The sequence below is a fragment of the Anabrus simplex genome, chromosome 1, assembly GCF_040414725.1.
Source record: "Anabrus simplex isolate iqAnaSimp1 chromosome 1, ASM4041472v1, whole genome shotgun sequence".
NCBI lineage: Eukaryota > Metazoa > Arthropoda > Insecta > Orthoptera > Tettigoniidae > Anabrus > Anabrus simplex.
The window spans coordinates 1424286401-1424302838 of record NC_090265.1 but is presented as its reverse complement, the minus strand read 5'-3'; the positions used below and the strand labels follow the sequence as shown (position 1 = coordinate 1424302838).

Below are 16438 nucleotides of genomic sequence, written 5' to 3'. Positions count from 1 at the left end.
ATTTGTCATCATGCTATTCCTTTTTGCTAAATTCAATTTCCTAGCAAGTTATTTCAATCTGTCCTTACGTCCACAATTCCTAACTCTATTTTGTCCTAACCTGCACCTCCTCTTATTTTTTTTTTTTTGTTAGTTGTTTAACATCGCACTATCACGGTTAAGGTTTTCTGCGACATGAGGATGGAAAAGGGCTAGGATTGGGAAGGTAGTGCCCATGGCCTTAATTAAGATACAGCCCCAGCATTTGACTGGTGTGAAAATGTGAAACAAAGGAAAACCATCATCATTTTTTTCTTCACAATTTGTTTTACGTCGTACCGACACAGATGTGAAACTGGGAAGCCACGGAAAACCATGTTCAGTGTTGCCGACAGTGGGGTTCGAACCCACTATCTGCCACATGCAAGCTCACAGCTGCGCGCCCCTAACCGCACGGCCAATTCGCACGGTAAAACCATCTTCAGGGCTACCAACTGTGGGGTTCAAACCCACAATCTCCTCAAGCTCAAAGCTACACGAACCTCCGTCTTAATCTCTTCACTTCTCTGATATAGTTAAGTGGGTATTTCCCATTTTTTACCACCTTTAAAAGTACATATCTATTTTCATACTCCTCAAAATAGCTTTAAACCCATCCCATAGACTGTTTACATATTTATTCATCATTTTCCAGAGACTAAACATTTTTTTTTTAATTCTCCCATGCCTCTCTTATTAGCCATATGACATTATATACTTAAAGTTTTAGTGTGCAGTTATAAACTTTGAAATCGGTTAATTAAAAATGCTGCCTAATGCGAAGAATCTCCTGTTCCTGGAAACGTGAGGTACGGTTTTGCATGTTATTTACATTGTTTAATTCGAAATGCAGATAATTCGTAATTCGAAGAACATCATCCCAGTATTGAAATTCAGACTTTTAATTCGAAATTGTCCTTCATTTTGCTAAAAATAATATTTTACGGCGTAATGTCAGGCTCCATGGCTAAATGGTTAGCATGCTAGCCTTCGGTCACAGGAGTCCCGGGTTCAATCCCTGGCAGGGTCGGGAATTTTAATCATCATTGGTTAATTTTGCCGGCAAAGGGATTGGGTGTATGTGTCGTCTTCAACATCATTTCATCCTCATCACAACGTGCAGGTCGCCTACGGGAGTCAAATCAAAAGACCTGCACCTGGCGAGCCGAATATGTCCTTGGACACTCCCGGCACTAAAAGCCATACGCCATTTCATACGGCGTAATTTCCCCGATTAAGGATACAACGGCGTCTTAGAGGATGAATTAATAAAAGCGATGCGACCATGAGTTAGCTACCGTATTATTCGGTGAGATTCTGTGCAGGTAACATCATGAGAACAAGTTTTTATTTACACAAGTGATCATGTGGGGACTTGTAAATTTTGTTGGAAGACGCTCAGCCTGCATTTAATCTATTCAAGTTTTCTAATGCTGGGAGAATGCCATTTAACTTTCGATTTCCAGAAGGAGAGAACAGTTTCATTTAATCATTTCGAATGCATAGTAGCCTGCCGGTGTAAATAGTTTCCCGAAGGGCATAAACTTTACAATTCCCAGTCCAGCTTTTAAATGGGAAATATTTGACCTAGTTACGGGATTAGATAAGAGAAGTTGTTCCACGACTAAATGGGAACTGGTTTCACGGTCAGCGGAAATTATACACCAGCTGAAGTATTCTAGTAACTGGCTGGTTTAATCTTGACCTAGTTTCTACATCGTAAACAAGGGGATGTTATAGACGACATCCAGAAGCAGCGACGTAAAATATGACATCACTTTTCAATGCCAGAATGGAGACAAAAGAATTGATCCAAGTCTTTTCTGAAGGCATCATCATCAAGATAGCTGGCTAAAACACGATGGGGGCCAGCTGTTCCTCAAATGGCTGGCGATAAGTTAACAAAATAGATGAGTACAGAATTTTCAATGTAATTGTGTGAGTGTGAATGTGTTAATGTTGCAAGAGGGAATAGGTTAGTTTTAATATTTAATGACATTAAAGTTTGCTTTTGTTTGGAAGGACAGCGTCCTATTTAAAGTATATGTTAGGAAACTTGTTAATATAAATATAATTGTAATGTTAATGTGGACCATTTACATGAGGTCGCAGCTTGCTTTCTTACATTTTACTCTGATTTATTTAGCTGAGTGCTTAGCATCATTTCTTTTAAGAGCCGGATTTCTTATTTTAGCCTCATATATATTTTTTATTTGTTCTGCTTCGATGTTTCCGACACAGTGTACGTCTCGGGGCTTAAATATAAATGTAAATAAGGATTCAAATTAAAGTCAGGAAAGACTATATTAAAGCATTATTAATGGGAGCTCAAAGTGTACGGAAATATGCCATCACGTTTTCTGGGATTTATTGCATGATGTGTGAATGAGTGTGTGTGCGAGGGTGGAGTTTGGATCCACAAATTTTGATAGCATCATCTTCACGACTATTTTGTATATCAAGATTGTAAATTACCGTATTTACTCGAGTATTAGACCCCCTGGCTTTTCGAGACGAAGAAAATGAAAAAATAAATCTCGCCTATAAGAACCCCTAACGTAATTCGTCAGAGAACGATGACGATTCCGCCTCGAAGCGGGTACAAGTCTTATTGCAGCTCTGATGACATCGCACAAATTTGTGAATAGTTCCGTCCGTATGACCTATGCAATGAAAAACGCGTCAAATCCATGCAGTACGTCTGTGTTTCGTAGTTAAGAAATGTCCGCCTCTGTAGCGTAGGTCTACTGCAACTCTGATGACGTTGCACAGATAGATGAATAGGCCTAGCTTCATGTCCAACCCGCGCATTGCAAGCATGCATCAGTCATGCTATATGTCTGCGTTTTTTAGTTAATAACGTCCACCAGCGTAGTGGTTAGCACAAGCAGTTGCTGTTTTCAAGGGTCTGACAATGATTCCCGGTACCGTACTGCCAGAGATTTACGAACGGCAGGAAGGTTGATATGCGGTAAAAGCAGTACATATAACTCCCCTCCATTGGGGCTGTGTCTAAAAAGAGCTGTACCACCTCGGGATGAGGAAACGAGTTTACTTTAGTTGAAGAATATTCGCGATTGTTGCTGTTTATACAGCAGGCGAGATCATTAACAAAGTGGTCGTTTAATATCTCGTAACTCAGGCCAATATAGGTATATATTTGGAGAGAAGTAAGTTTAAAATGTGATAAAAGTTATCCAATTAAAACGATTGTTTTACTCGCCAACGTATCTAACAAATAATAATAATTATAATAATAATAATTTTATGTCCCAACGTAATTTAAACGATTTTTGGAGGCGCCAAACAAAACATACTAGGGTACGAGTTAATAAAAAGACAACGAACGTACAAAATTAAACATTATGATAATAAAACGCATTACCGCCACACCTCCACACATCAATAAGTGCGGTATAGTTTCCTGTTATTTATTTTTATTTTTTCTGTCAAACTTTTGGCACTATCAGGACGATAATATACCTAACCTAAACAATGTGGTCTGTCTTATCTCATGGACAGCTGTTTACGCAAATCCTGATATTTAAATGTAGAGAACAAGCATGAAATATACTACTTAATAATACGGGTCTGTGTTGCAACAGCCGCAGTTATCAAAGGAATGTCTCCAGTTACTATGTATTACATTCGGAAGTACAACTCGTAACATACGCTAGTTATCAGCTGATGGTTTGGCATGCCTTCTACAGTACGGCTTTATTCGGAAGGAGTGGCTTATTCTACATATACACCAACTGAGAATATCAGAGACCATCCGGGAGTAGATTTTCACTGTTTAGACTCTATAGTCGGGAACAAATTTATTTTTAAAAGGTTCAAAAATACGGGACCTCGTATGCTCTTGATTGGAGTGCATGGTTCAAAGAGAATGAAGCATGGCTGACGCGACTGATGAGAGATAGCAGTGAAGATGACGTCACTTAGAATGCTGACACGCCGCACCGGTAGCAAGGCAGGAAAGTTGGCGGCGCAAGGCGATAATTCAAATGAAAGCAGTGATCAGGTTTACTGTGTGGTAGGCCTACTGCTGAACTGACAGAGACAAATGACTGGCCATTAAGTTATTTTGTATCAATATTTAATTATATGATAACATACCTTTATCCCTTTCTTCTATGGGAACGAGTATGAAGTGAGGTGAATCTTTGTAGCGAGTTTTTACGGCCGTATGCCCTTCCTGACGTCAACCACACCAGAGGAATTAATGAAATGTGACGAATGACGTAATATGAGTAACTAAAACGGACTTTTATACCGTATTTCCCAGCATAACCGTTGCACTTTTTATACCAAAATTTTCGAAAACATAGTAGGGTGCCACCATTAGCCTATACGAAGAATTTTTAATACCAGTATTTGTATTACTCAAAAAATTGTATTTGATACAAATTTAAGATGCATGTTAATACTTGCGTTTATACATCAAAATAATTAAAATAGTCTAAAACAAAAATCATAATTATTCGCACTAATTCGGCAAACGCTTTTCCAACCTGAAAATAAAACTGAACATATTAAGTTAATTGTCATTAATTTGAGTATTAAAGTTAAAATATTACACTTGCAAAAAATTATCGCTTTGTTGTGAATTACGGACTTACCGGTATACAATTTATTCCAAATCTTCTGTGTCGCTATCACAGGTTTCGGTATCTGATGCGCCGTCCTTGCCGCTGTTAATACCAGTATCAGATTCTTCATGTCTCTGCCACACTGCGTCATCTTCGGATCCGTCTAGTGCATTCGAAATCCCAGTCCTTTTGAAGCTCTTGGAGACTAGTTCAGGTGGTATAAGATCCCAACTCTTCATCACCCACGAGCATAACAAGTCCAAGGGTGGACACCTGATATTTCCAGCGGGCGTCAATTGCTGATCACCGCTCATCATCCACTCGTAAAATCGATGTAAATGGTCTTTAAAGGGTTTATTAATACATACGTCTAGTGGCTGCAAAGCAGATGTTAGGCCACCAGGAATGATTATCTGCCGTGTCTTATTTTTACTGAGAAGTCGCTTCACTTCGTTCACATGGTGACCTCGGAAGCTATCTAAAACAAGCAGAGCTGGTTGTTTTAGTAGTGCATCGGGTCTTCTATCCCACACAGTTTTAACCCAGTCCAGCATGAGTTCTACGTCCATCCAACCCTTTGGTTGCACTCATACATGAATTCCACGGGGAAACTGTATATTCTTAGGCATCGTTTTCCTCTTGAAAATGATGTAAGGCGGCAACTTTCTCCCGTTAGCTGTAATGGCTAGCACTGTCATGCATCACAACTTCTCACTACCGTTGGTTTCCATTAATACACTCCGTGATCCTTTTAACGCAATAGTGCTGTTGCGAAGCATATCAAAAAAGATTGGAGTCGGACCGGCATTACCGATTTGAGAAAGCAAGTACGAAGTTTCCTTTCGCAAACGTATGACAAATCGGTGAAAATTTACAATTTGTCCGTGTAAAATGAACCCCTTAATCCACCCATGACTCGCCGTAAACTGAGTTATGTTGTGTTTGCGCGCTAACTCCCGTCCCTTAATTTGTAACATTTCATATGATACACTGCAGCCATTGCTACGTATTTCATTGACGTACATAAACACTTCATCAATTATAGGAAACTTCCCTGTTTTAGGACCTCTAAGCGCGCGTCTAGAAGGGTTTGTGCTTTTTAGCTTGTTTTTTAATTTCCGCCAGTCACACACCAACTTTTCACTCACTGAAAATTTTCTTTGTGCAGCTCTGTTCCTGTGCTGTTCAGCGAAGGCAATTATGCTTAGCTTGAAGCCCGCAGAATACTTTCTATATTTACCCATAATTGCATATAAATGCTTCACACATTAATGTTTTGCAATATAAATGACTTTCCGTAATTGTTCACTATTAAAACAAATTATTTCTACAAACCCCCCAAACACAAATTAAAAACTTAAATTCTCATGCACACATGTCTACAGTAATCACGTCAGTCACAAACAAATAAATGCATCTGTGATCTGTCCATTCCAGAGCAGCCAATACTGTTAGGCAGCAAGGAAGCATGCAGCAATTTGTAATCAGTTGAGCTTGTTGATTGCAACACACTAGTGTGCTTGCGCAAGGCTCGCAAACCAGAGCACGGAAGTCTTCATACATCGCTCTTAACTAGCGCGGTGTAGATCTACTGTAGTTGACCGTGTTCCAAGACGTCGATAACAAACATTCATTTTTTCAATTTCTTTTAAACATACGGTAATTAGGTTAATATTTTTTTTCCCAGTTATTGATGATTTTACATTACATTACTGACGAATTTATAAAATAAAACTTTAATACCATTGGATAATAATTACCTTGACTGCCCGGACACTTATGACGTAGTAGTAAGATAAGAGTCTAACGATGACAACTGAGACATCGTAAATAATTCGGCTGACCGTGAGCTGAATAATTCCGTGGAAATCTGCGTTATCGTCTTGGATTTCACTTTGTGCGCAATAACACAGGAGCCGGCCCCATGGTGTAGGGGTAGCGCGCCTGCCTCTTACACGGAAGCCCCGGGTTCAATTCATGGCCGGGTCAGGGATTTTACCTGTATCTGAGGGCTGGTTCGAGGTCCACTCAACCTACGTGATTACAACTGAGGAGCTATCTGACGGTGAGATGGCGGCCCCGGTCTAGAGAGCCAAGAATAACGGCCGTGAGGATTCATCGTGCTGACCACACGATACCTCGTAATCTGCAGGCCTTTGGGCTGAGCAGCGGTCGCTTGCTAGGCCAAGGTCCTTCGCGACTGTTGCGCTGGGGAGCGGGTGGTTGTAATAACGCAGAATTCTATCAGATCTCTTGTCTACTAGAAGACAAGTGTGTGTTGGTACCGGTATTTCCTGGCAACATTGCCGATAAGCGATAACTTACAGCCTTACGTATTTGAAATGAGAACTCATAATATGTAGGTGGTGAATAAATTGTACACTGTCTCGCGACCACGTTGTCAAACTGCCGATAGCGTACCGGTAAGCCATGCGTCGTACATATACCGGTATTATTTATTTATACATTGTGCAACATCTCACAAATGTGACTGTGCTGCCAAATTGCCCATAAACCATACACGTATTTAAATTGCGCATTCATGTGCAACTTACATTGTAGTTCCACTCAACCTACGCGATTACAATTGAGGAGTTATCTGACGGTGAGATGGCGGCCCCGGTCTAGAGAGCCAAGAATAACGGCCGTGAGGATTGGTGAACAAAACTTGCACGTGCGACGATTATGCGATTAAATGTTTAAAGTCCGATTTTTGTACTGAAAATAAAGGATGCGACGATTACGCGGTGGCGACGATTATGGCGGGAAATACGGTATGTACCATAGGCCTAAAAGTCGTGTTCACCATTTTTTGTCTTTTTACGTTTAGAAATACTGCCTTTCGACGAAAATAGCCAGTATAACTTACATACATTCTAAGTTTCTTAAATAATAGTGTAGAATGTTTACACATACAATTTATAGCTCTTTATAACCTAGAAGTCATGTGTTCGCTGCACAAAAATTTGAGGTTATCGCATATTGGACCCCCCTTTATTATTTTTGGCTGTATAAGTGGGGAAAAAAACGGGTCTAATACGCAAAAAAATACAGTAGTAATTGATTCACGAGTTCCACGAACGCAGTTTCGTATTTCGAGTTCCGAATATTGGAATAAATTTTCTGTAAAATTTATTATTATCATTTTATTATTATCAATGTGAGTTTCTCGAGTTGTAGGATTGAGATATTTCAGTAACTTTCCGATGTTCAGACAAGATCGAATGTGAATGTGGCAATTTCTTAGTTTCAGTTTTTCATATTTATTACAGAGTTGGCCACTTTATTATTCATGTTTAACTTGGAGCGCGAGTGCTTTGATTTGTGACCAGCGCGGTCTTGTTTCTTTTCACGCGAGCATACGTTAGATAACGTCATTTTATATACTATTCCAGATTCTGCAACTTCAGGACATTAAATATTATTTAGTGTGATTCTGAGTAAGAGGACGCGTTCCTCATCTAAAAGGCCTGCATCTTCGTGTTTTAGTGACTTGCCTCAGGTAGACTGTTGAGCAGCATGTGTAAACGGTTGGACCCTGTGTTTTGGTGATGGCTGCATTATTTTGGGAGACATGATTCTCCGCTTTGAATCATTCCGCCGTTTGTTGGCGAGGGTGATATGTTTGTCTACCAAGGAGAGTTTTATTTGAGCGGCCTACACTTTGTGATGATTTTTTGGGTTTTGTCCATGTCACTACGTGTTGCCGTAGACAATTTTTTTATATCGCGACGTTTGTTTTGTTTTTCTGTCGTGATATACCCGTGCTGAAAATTTTTGTCATATGTAATTTATTTCAGGAACCAGCGTTGAATTACGTGTTGAAAGTTAAAGCCTACTCTGTTTTTCTTTTTCTTTTTTTAATTTGTGTCATGTAATTTACTTCAGAAAATTATATTGAATAGGAAGTGTTGCTTAAAGTGTAATTTGTTTCCTTATATTTTCCATCAAGGCTGTGAGTGAATGAGAGTTGTGTGAATGCTGCATGCTTTTCTTGGTGAGCCCTGGAAAATATGACATGTTTTCATTTCTTTGTATGTGTATATTTGCCATTTATGTGATTTTGTGTGGTTCCGATCCACATTGTTTGTTGTGCTCATAAGATTGCTCATGATTTGGGGTTTATATATTTGTGTGTAGGATGATTTACCACTCAGCGTGTTATATTTTGTACAGTTAGATTAGTTTTTGTCTCCCATTTTTGCGCATTAAATCTTGTCTTTTCTGCAGGTCAATATCAACTGTGCAGGAAAGGGGAACATACTCATCTACAGTTCAAAGTGTTAAAAAAAAGTAAAGCCAGGAGCGTGGTGCAAGTACGCAAGCCCAAGGTGTAAAATTAATGAAACTTCTATATTTAATTTGATATGTTAAGTATGTGTGTCGGCATACACTGTACATTTGTAATATATTTTTGATTCTCAAGTTGGACTTTATCAAGCTGAAAAGAGAATTGAGTCATGTAAAAATTTGGATCATTTGATACTTGTTGCTTTTCTTTGTTACTTTCTAGTTTAATTTAATAAAAAGTTTTCCTCCAAAAACTGACGTCATGCTTTGCCTTGCTTTATTTGTAGTTTTTTTTTTAGTTGACCTCAACGTGTCCATATTTAGTTATATGTTCCCCATCAAATCCAGGGTTTATGTAATTTTAGGGCAATTTTTTTTATCATAGTTCGAACTGAGCACTCCTGGGAGCGGCTGACTAGTCTGGGGCAAATTACCTTGATGGTAGAAACAGGGACAATATGTCGTCTAAAATTTCCTGGATGACAAGCCGAATTTTTAAGGAGTGGCTGGTATGCCTTGAGCGCAAAATGGCATGCCAGGACTTGTGTCGTTGGATCAGTGCGCTGCACACAAACATAATTTAATTTTAAAACATGTACGTCTTCTTTATCTGCCGGCCAAAACTACGAGCTACTTGCAGTCCCTAGACCAAGGCATAATTTCATCTGTGAAACGTGCCTACAGGAAGCGACCGGTGCGTTACTTTCTCCGGGAAGTTGCTAAAAATATTCTGGCGGGAGAAATAAGCAAGTGGAACATGACTGATGCAATGCTGAGTGTGGCAGTTACCTGGAACGCTATTCCTTCATCGAAAATCAAGAAATGCTTCGTGAAGTGTGGTTTTGGTTTGTTAAATGAAGCAGAAGAAGGAGAAGAAGACAACCAAGATGAATGGGAGGAGTTATGACAAAAGTCCGATGTCGGTATGACTTTCTCTGAATACATCACCATAGACCACGCGGAGATTACTTCAGAAGAGCGGGATCCCACCATGATGATCAGCTGTGATCATGTGACGCCAGAGGGAGATGCAGCTACAGCTCATGTTGAACATGACGAAGATACGATGCAGGCGGCAACTATTCCGTTAAAGAATGATGCACTTGCCGCTCTAACGTGTTGGATTCAGTGATAAGTGCAATTGATGCTGACGACGCTACAATTAAGGCTATGGCGCATATGAAGCAGTTCGTACCTAGTGTTTATTTAAAAAAAAAAAAAAAGATGAAGCAACCTGTCATACATTCTTTCTTTAAAAGGCAATAAGCCTAATGTGTGACCAAAAAAGCCCTACTGGACCATTAAACATATGTGAACTATTCAGGTACTGTACAAAGTTATCTATTAATCTTGATATTTGTTGTAAATATATATGTCTGGGTTTTTAAAGTTTGTTTTGTTGGTGTAATGTGTTTCCAATTTGGACAGCCTTGTTGGCTCCCCTGTGCAAGTGCTTTATACTGCGCTTAAATCAAGTAGGTTATAACCTATTTGCTTAAACTGCGTCATGCATATACAATAGATTACCGTACTCCTTGTCTTTGAATTGTGTTTTATTTTTCCATGGTGTGAGGTTACGTTTGACAGTGTATGGCGTTATCCAAGAGCATTATTTCAATAACTGCACCTTGTTGGATACATTTAGGAATTTTTTCCCCACGGCATTTGACAGGTTTAACTGTGAATCTAGGCGACTGCATGCTATAAAGAATCTTAGAATATTTTGTGATGCAGCAGGGGTTGGCATTTCTGAACTTTGAGTTAGCGGCGGTTAATTCGAAAACACGTAATTCAAGGTCCAATTTTTGCATCCCAATGACTTTGAATTAACGAGGTTTTACTGTAATAGTCGTACTTTTACAACCTTACTTTCTATTGCATTCATTTTTAACTATGACAAAAACAGCTTCGTACTTCACTTACCAGTATACCACCTATCACTTCAGTTTCTCTATAGAGCTCATCTGGTTTTATCAGTTCGAAGTCTAGAATATTTTTCCCTCTGGTTGGTTCCATCACTTTCTGATTCAGCTGTCCTTTCCAGATTAACATCTGTTGGTCATGTTTTCAGTCATCTGCAGTATCTCCCCACTTAACATTTGGCAAACTGAGATCACCCACTACAACAACATTCCTTTCTGTGTCCCTTTACATAACTGATTATGTTATCTAATATTTTCATATTAGTTTAGAACCTCCCTTTCCAGGTCAGTACACCCAAAAACATCGAATTGCCTATTATCTTTAGAGATGAGCATTACACCTAAAATTCCATGTTTCTCACTCCTTTACTTTTTTGTAGTTTACAAATTTCTCTTTCACCAGTATGAATCCCCCTCTACTGTTTCCATTCTGTCTCTATGATAAACACTCCAGTTTCGTGAGAAATTTTCTGCATCCATGTCCTTTCTTAGCCATGATTCAACTTGTATTACTATATCTGGTAAATATAAATCTATTAAGTTGCCTAAACCTATTCCTTTTTTTTTTTTTTTTTTTTTTTTTTTTTTCTCCAATATTTCTACAGTTTAACACTAATAACTTCATGTCATCCTTACTGGGCTTTCACCTCCCTCCACTCACCGCTCCCTGGTCCAGCCTGTTTCCCTGAATGTACCCCCATGTAACTCTTCTAAACAAATCCCCAAAACTTCTATGAACCATTGCAGTTCAAGTGAAGGCCATTTGAGCATAGATCCCTATCTCCTACTAGCCTTTTAGGATCTAAAAATACTCCCAAATTTCCACATACCCACTTCATAGTCTCATTTAAATCCCCAATCACCCTCTAGTCAGTATCTCTTCTACACAGTATCCCACTAATAACAAGCTCCACTCTTTTAAACTTCTCCCACACTGCCATAACCGTATCGCATACATCCCCAAGTATGTTAGTACCTATTACTGCTTTCCTTTCGTTGTTGGTATCAATGTGGAAAATAACCACCTTCTCCTTACCCTCATCCTTCCGTTCTACTTTCCTGAACATCTTCCTTAACCTAATTCCTGGATAACATTTTCTACCCTGGTACCCTTTCCTCCACATACTTTCCCCATGTGCATAACAATAGAGTCGCTCATGACCACAACCTCAGTCCTACCCACCTCATTTGATCTCCTCCTCTCGTGGTATTCCTTAACTTCCCTGATGACTACAAAACCTACTTCCTCCTCCCTCCTCTCCCTCTTACAATCCTCTTCAACTTCTCTCCTCCTATCCTTTACTCTACATTTCCCTTTCCTCTTGCCTCGTCTCTCAGCTGTAAAACTTCCCTATTCCTCATTCTCCCTCTCCTTCCCCATCAAAATTTGTCATAAATTTTCTCATTCTAGTATTATTTGCTTATCATACCATCATGCAAAATGAGGCATTTATTATACTATAATTGACCTATACCCATTAAGGAAAATTAGGCTAAAGAAAAAACAGTATCTAACAAGAAACACAAACTAAATCACCTATGTATCTGATCACGTTGCTCCTCCATGCTGTCTAGGTTAATCACAGTAAATAGTCTCTGTTCACCATCACGTCCAAAAATTCCTCCTGGAAGCTTACGAAGGAACTTCTTAAGCACAGATGCTATTGTGTAGACGGAAAAGTTATCCATGTTAACAAGACGTCCAGTCTGTAGAAAGTGAATAAGTTTTTTCATGTTGCCCTGATGACCAGGTGCTCGAAACACGTCCTTTTTGTATGGTGCTTCCTTGTTAAGCTTAAGAATCAGTACCTGAAATGAAACATGAAAGAATTATAAATTAATTACAGAACTAATCAAACTTGGTCAAAAGATGTTTGGAAATTAAAAATTACCCACTTGACATGCAAATATCAACCTTTTGAAAATTGTTGTCATTCCATACAATAGAAAACTTGTAATTTCAGAAAGTGATGCTGATTCTAGAAAATCTCAACACCTTCATTTCTGCTAATTGTAGTATCATACAAAGACATATGCACATAATGTAAATGCTGGGTCCACAATATTGATCATTTTCAGAACAAAAGTAGACTAATTCAGTCATATGATGTTACAAATGAAAGACTGCCTGCTTTACTGATCTAACTGGTACACATACATATATAAACGTAAGATTATACTCAACAATGAATGGCAACAGTTCACTAATTAGTGGCTATGTACGAAATTCTCAGGTCTCACTATTTACCTGGAACAGGCAACCCTTCCATAATCTTGATTGACGGGCCTAACCTCTCACTTGGTTTCGCATGCACATTCACTTTACACAGTATGTCCTTGCAGACAAGGTTCCAACATACGAACTTCGGCTATCAAAATAAGCAATATGTGTACACTTCGCTTGACTCCAGACAAGTCCGATAACTCCTACAATCAACTCACTTGACTATTATACACAGTAAATTCGTATCACTTTGCAAGACGACATGACTCATCACCAACAACTAAACAACAACAACAACAACAACAACAACGAATGCTCGCGGCAAGGTATCTCTTACATACTAGTTACCTGATGATGAAGTTCCAGTATTGTTGGAGTGCGGACAGAATGCAAACAGAGTTTCGCCTTCCAGAAAATCCAAGGAGACACTTGACAAAGAGCATGATACAGGTGAGGCCTGTATTTCAAATAACAAACGGATGACCGCATTGCACTAAGAAAGGATTTCATCTTGGCTTTGTGCCATATGAAATGAGTCAAACTATCCTAAAACAAAGAAATTTCATTGGAGGCAATGTTTCACGTTCTCAAAAGAAACTACAACTTTCCTAATAATGACTGTGATAATACGTAGGCCTTGTAGGTGTTGCTTCACATGGCACAAAATCAAAAGGCAAAAAAGCTTTGCCAAACTCAGTCACAAACTGTACTTCTGATTATGTGTAACCTGAGGCCACAAGCCATCATCAACATCAGCATAGATTGGATAGATGAAGAAAGATATCCTCGGGTACGAGTGCTGACCAACAATGTTGATGGTTGTCATAATTTTTTTACTATTATTATGTTTTGAAGAGCATTTATCATAGTGGAGGTCACTTACCAGTGAATCCTAGATTTCCAACCTACTGAACAAATGGAGAGTTTCATCACTGGAATGTCCGCCTCCGTAGCGTAACGGTTAGTGTTATTAGCTGCCGTCCTCGGGGGCCCGGGTTCGATTCCCGGTACTGCCAGGAATTTAAAACTGGCAGGAGGGCTGGTATGTGGTTGGAATGGTACATGCAGCTCACCTCCAATGGGGGTGTGCCTAAAAAGAGCTGCACCACCTCAGGATGAGGACACGAGTTTATTATTTTTATCACTGGAATGTAGATACAGCTGCTGCTGACATTACACTGCCAAGAATTGTACAATGCTGATACATCAGAGCTATCAATGTCTTTTAAATATCCACTATCAAGAGCTGTAGGAAAACTTACTAAAAACCATCGATCACAATCAGATCAGCATTGAAGGTCAAATAGAAAGTTGTATGTGGTTATAAGTGATTGTCCTGTATGGCAAGATTTGTGGCCAAAAATAATATATAGGACCATATATTGTAGACCAGGAGAGAACCAGAGAAATTACTTCAGTTATTTCTCCTCACACCATTAGAGAAATACCAACTCATGAAAATAAATGTTCACCAACTCCTTCACAGTCTCTACATCTTGTGAATAGAACAATGTTCCTAAGAATATACATGTGGAAATGTTTTCAAAGCAGCTGTATAGGAGTTCTTGTACAACTGGATTAGAGTCTTATTAACTAAAGTATTTTCTTTTATATCTCTCTAATGTAACTTGTTGACTTGAATGTTAAATCCATATAATCATGATTAAAATATTCATATTTACCTTTTGTTATACTTTTGGTTTAGATAACTATAAATAATTTAATTATTAATTACTTATTTGGATACTGTAAATTGTCTTTTAAACATATCACCATGTTTAGCAGTTAAAGCACAATATTCATATTGTAGTTCATATATATTGTTTAAATCATTTACAACTATTTCAGTCAAATCAATAGCATTCTTTAAGCTACATGTACTCCCTGGATAGTCCTAAACAAGTGGAATGATTGGATGATACCATACATACTACCCTTCTGGGCTTCATGGCCATGAAAGAACACCACTACAATCAAAAACAGTCCTTTTAAGGACCGAGCATTCAATACACAAACTTTGGACCCTCTGTTAGCTATCTACTAAACATAGAGGATATAAGCAGATCTAAATGTGAAATCCTGTCCAGGATCCTTCTGAATACCGCTGTAGGTGTGCTGGTATTAAAAGAAATCTATACTGAGGGTGAACGTCAGCTTACTGCTATGGGAAAGATACCAGAGTATAAAAGAGTAATCAAACTGCACCATTATAAAAACAGCATCACCATGTATGTTAAGAACCGCAATGACAACCCTGCTGTCTTGCCTCCACATACTGAACAACCTTTGTTCTCAGCACCCATCATAATATAGAATGTTAACTATTGGAAACTAGCTGACCCGACAGACGTCATTCTGTCAAAAGTAAGTGACAATGGAACGAACTCAAATCGAATCTGTACTGCACGCAAAAATCAGAGTTTGCAATGTAAAACAATATCACGGGCTTCCGAATTTTCTCCAACTAACAATGGCTACTTCATCAATTGTTGGAGCATTGAAACGTCTTGCATGCTGGCCCACAGGAATTTTATCAGCTCTGATTACAATTTTGTGATTATCAGATGGCATGATATCCAGTGCAGTTTTGAACAATGTAATCAACTGATTGTGTTGATGAAAGAAGGTTTGTAATTGTTCTACAATAGACCTCTTCACTAAACTGTTTAGTGCACAACGCAGATCAATTTCTTATATTGAATTGCCCATGAAATAAATTTGCAGGAATTTGTAGTCGCCATTTAACACCGGCAACAGTGAACCTGTTCTGTGATATATTTGGCCTTGTATCTGTAAATTAAGGAGGACATGTTTATTATTTTTGTCACAAAAACTATAAAATAAAATAAAGCAATATGGGGGATAAGTATGTTTGTTATATGTTAAAAGAAAGCAATATGAGGGATAAGTCTGTTTGTTATATGTTACCTTGAAAGTTGGCATGAAATTGTCCCAAAGTACATTTGTTGCCCCATATGAAGTAATTTGAAAGCAGTTGTTATATTTTTGGATATTTGTAAGGAAATGTATGGAATCTGTTCCTATTCCTTAAACCAATGAATAAAATTGATCTGGTGGTGGAATCAATGGCACTAATTTCACTTTGCCATTTGCGCAACACAATGCAGCGGCTTCATTTTTGTATTTCAATGCCTTACAATTTTGGCAAATTGAGTTCATAGATCCAATAGCAACGCATTGGTAGGCACTGTAGTCAACTGAAACATCGTAACTGAAAGCAGTTTGATTCAAACTTGGAAGATTATTAGCTGAACGACGCGCTGCATAGGTTTGTGATATCCGAATCCTTTCAGTTTCATTTCGCTCTTCACATTGTTATGCAGTCTGATTAGACTGAAAATTAGCATGGTTTGTAGCATTTCGAGTTCTTC

At 38.6% G+C, this 16438-nt stretch overlaps 1 protein-coding gene across 2 annotated transcripts in view; it reads right to left on the bottom strand.

Moving 5' to 3' along the window:
* RhoGAP71E (Rho GTPase activating protein at 71E) overlaps nucleotides 1–16438 on the bottom strand; it is a 292611-nt gene that overhangs the window by 222060 nt on the left and 54113 nt on the right. For both annotated transcript variants that reach the window (XM_067152936.2, XM_067152928.2), the window contains exon 4: nucleotides 12360–12631. In XM_067152936.2, the coding sequence (XP_067009037.1) occupies nucleotides 12360–12631 (272 nt within the window). The remainder of the gene's footprint in view (nucleotides 1–12359; nucleotides 12632–16438) is intronic.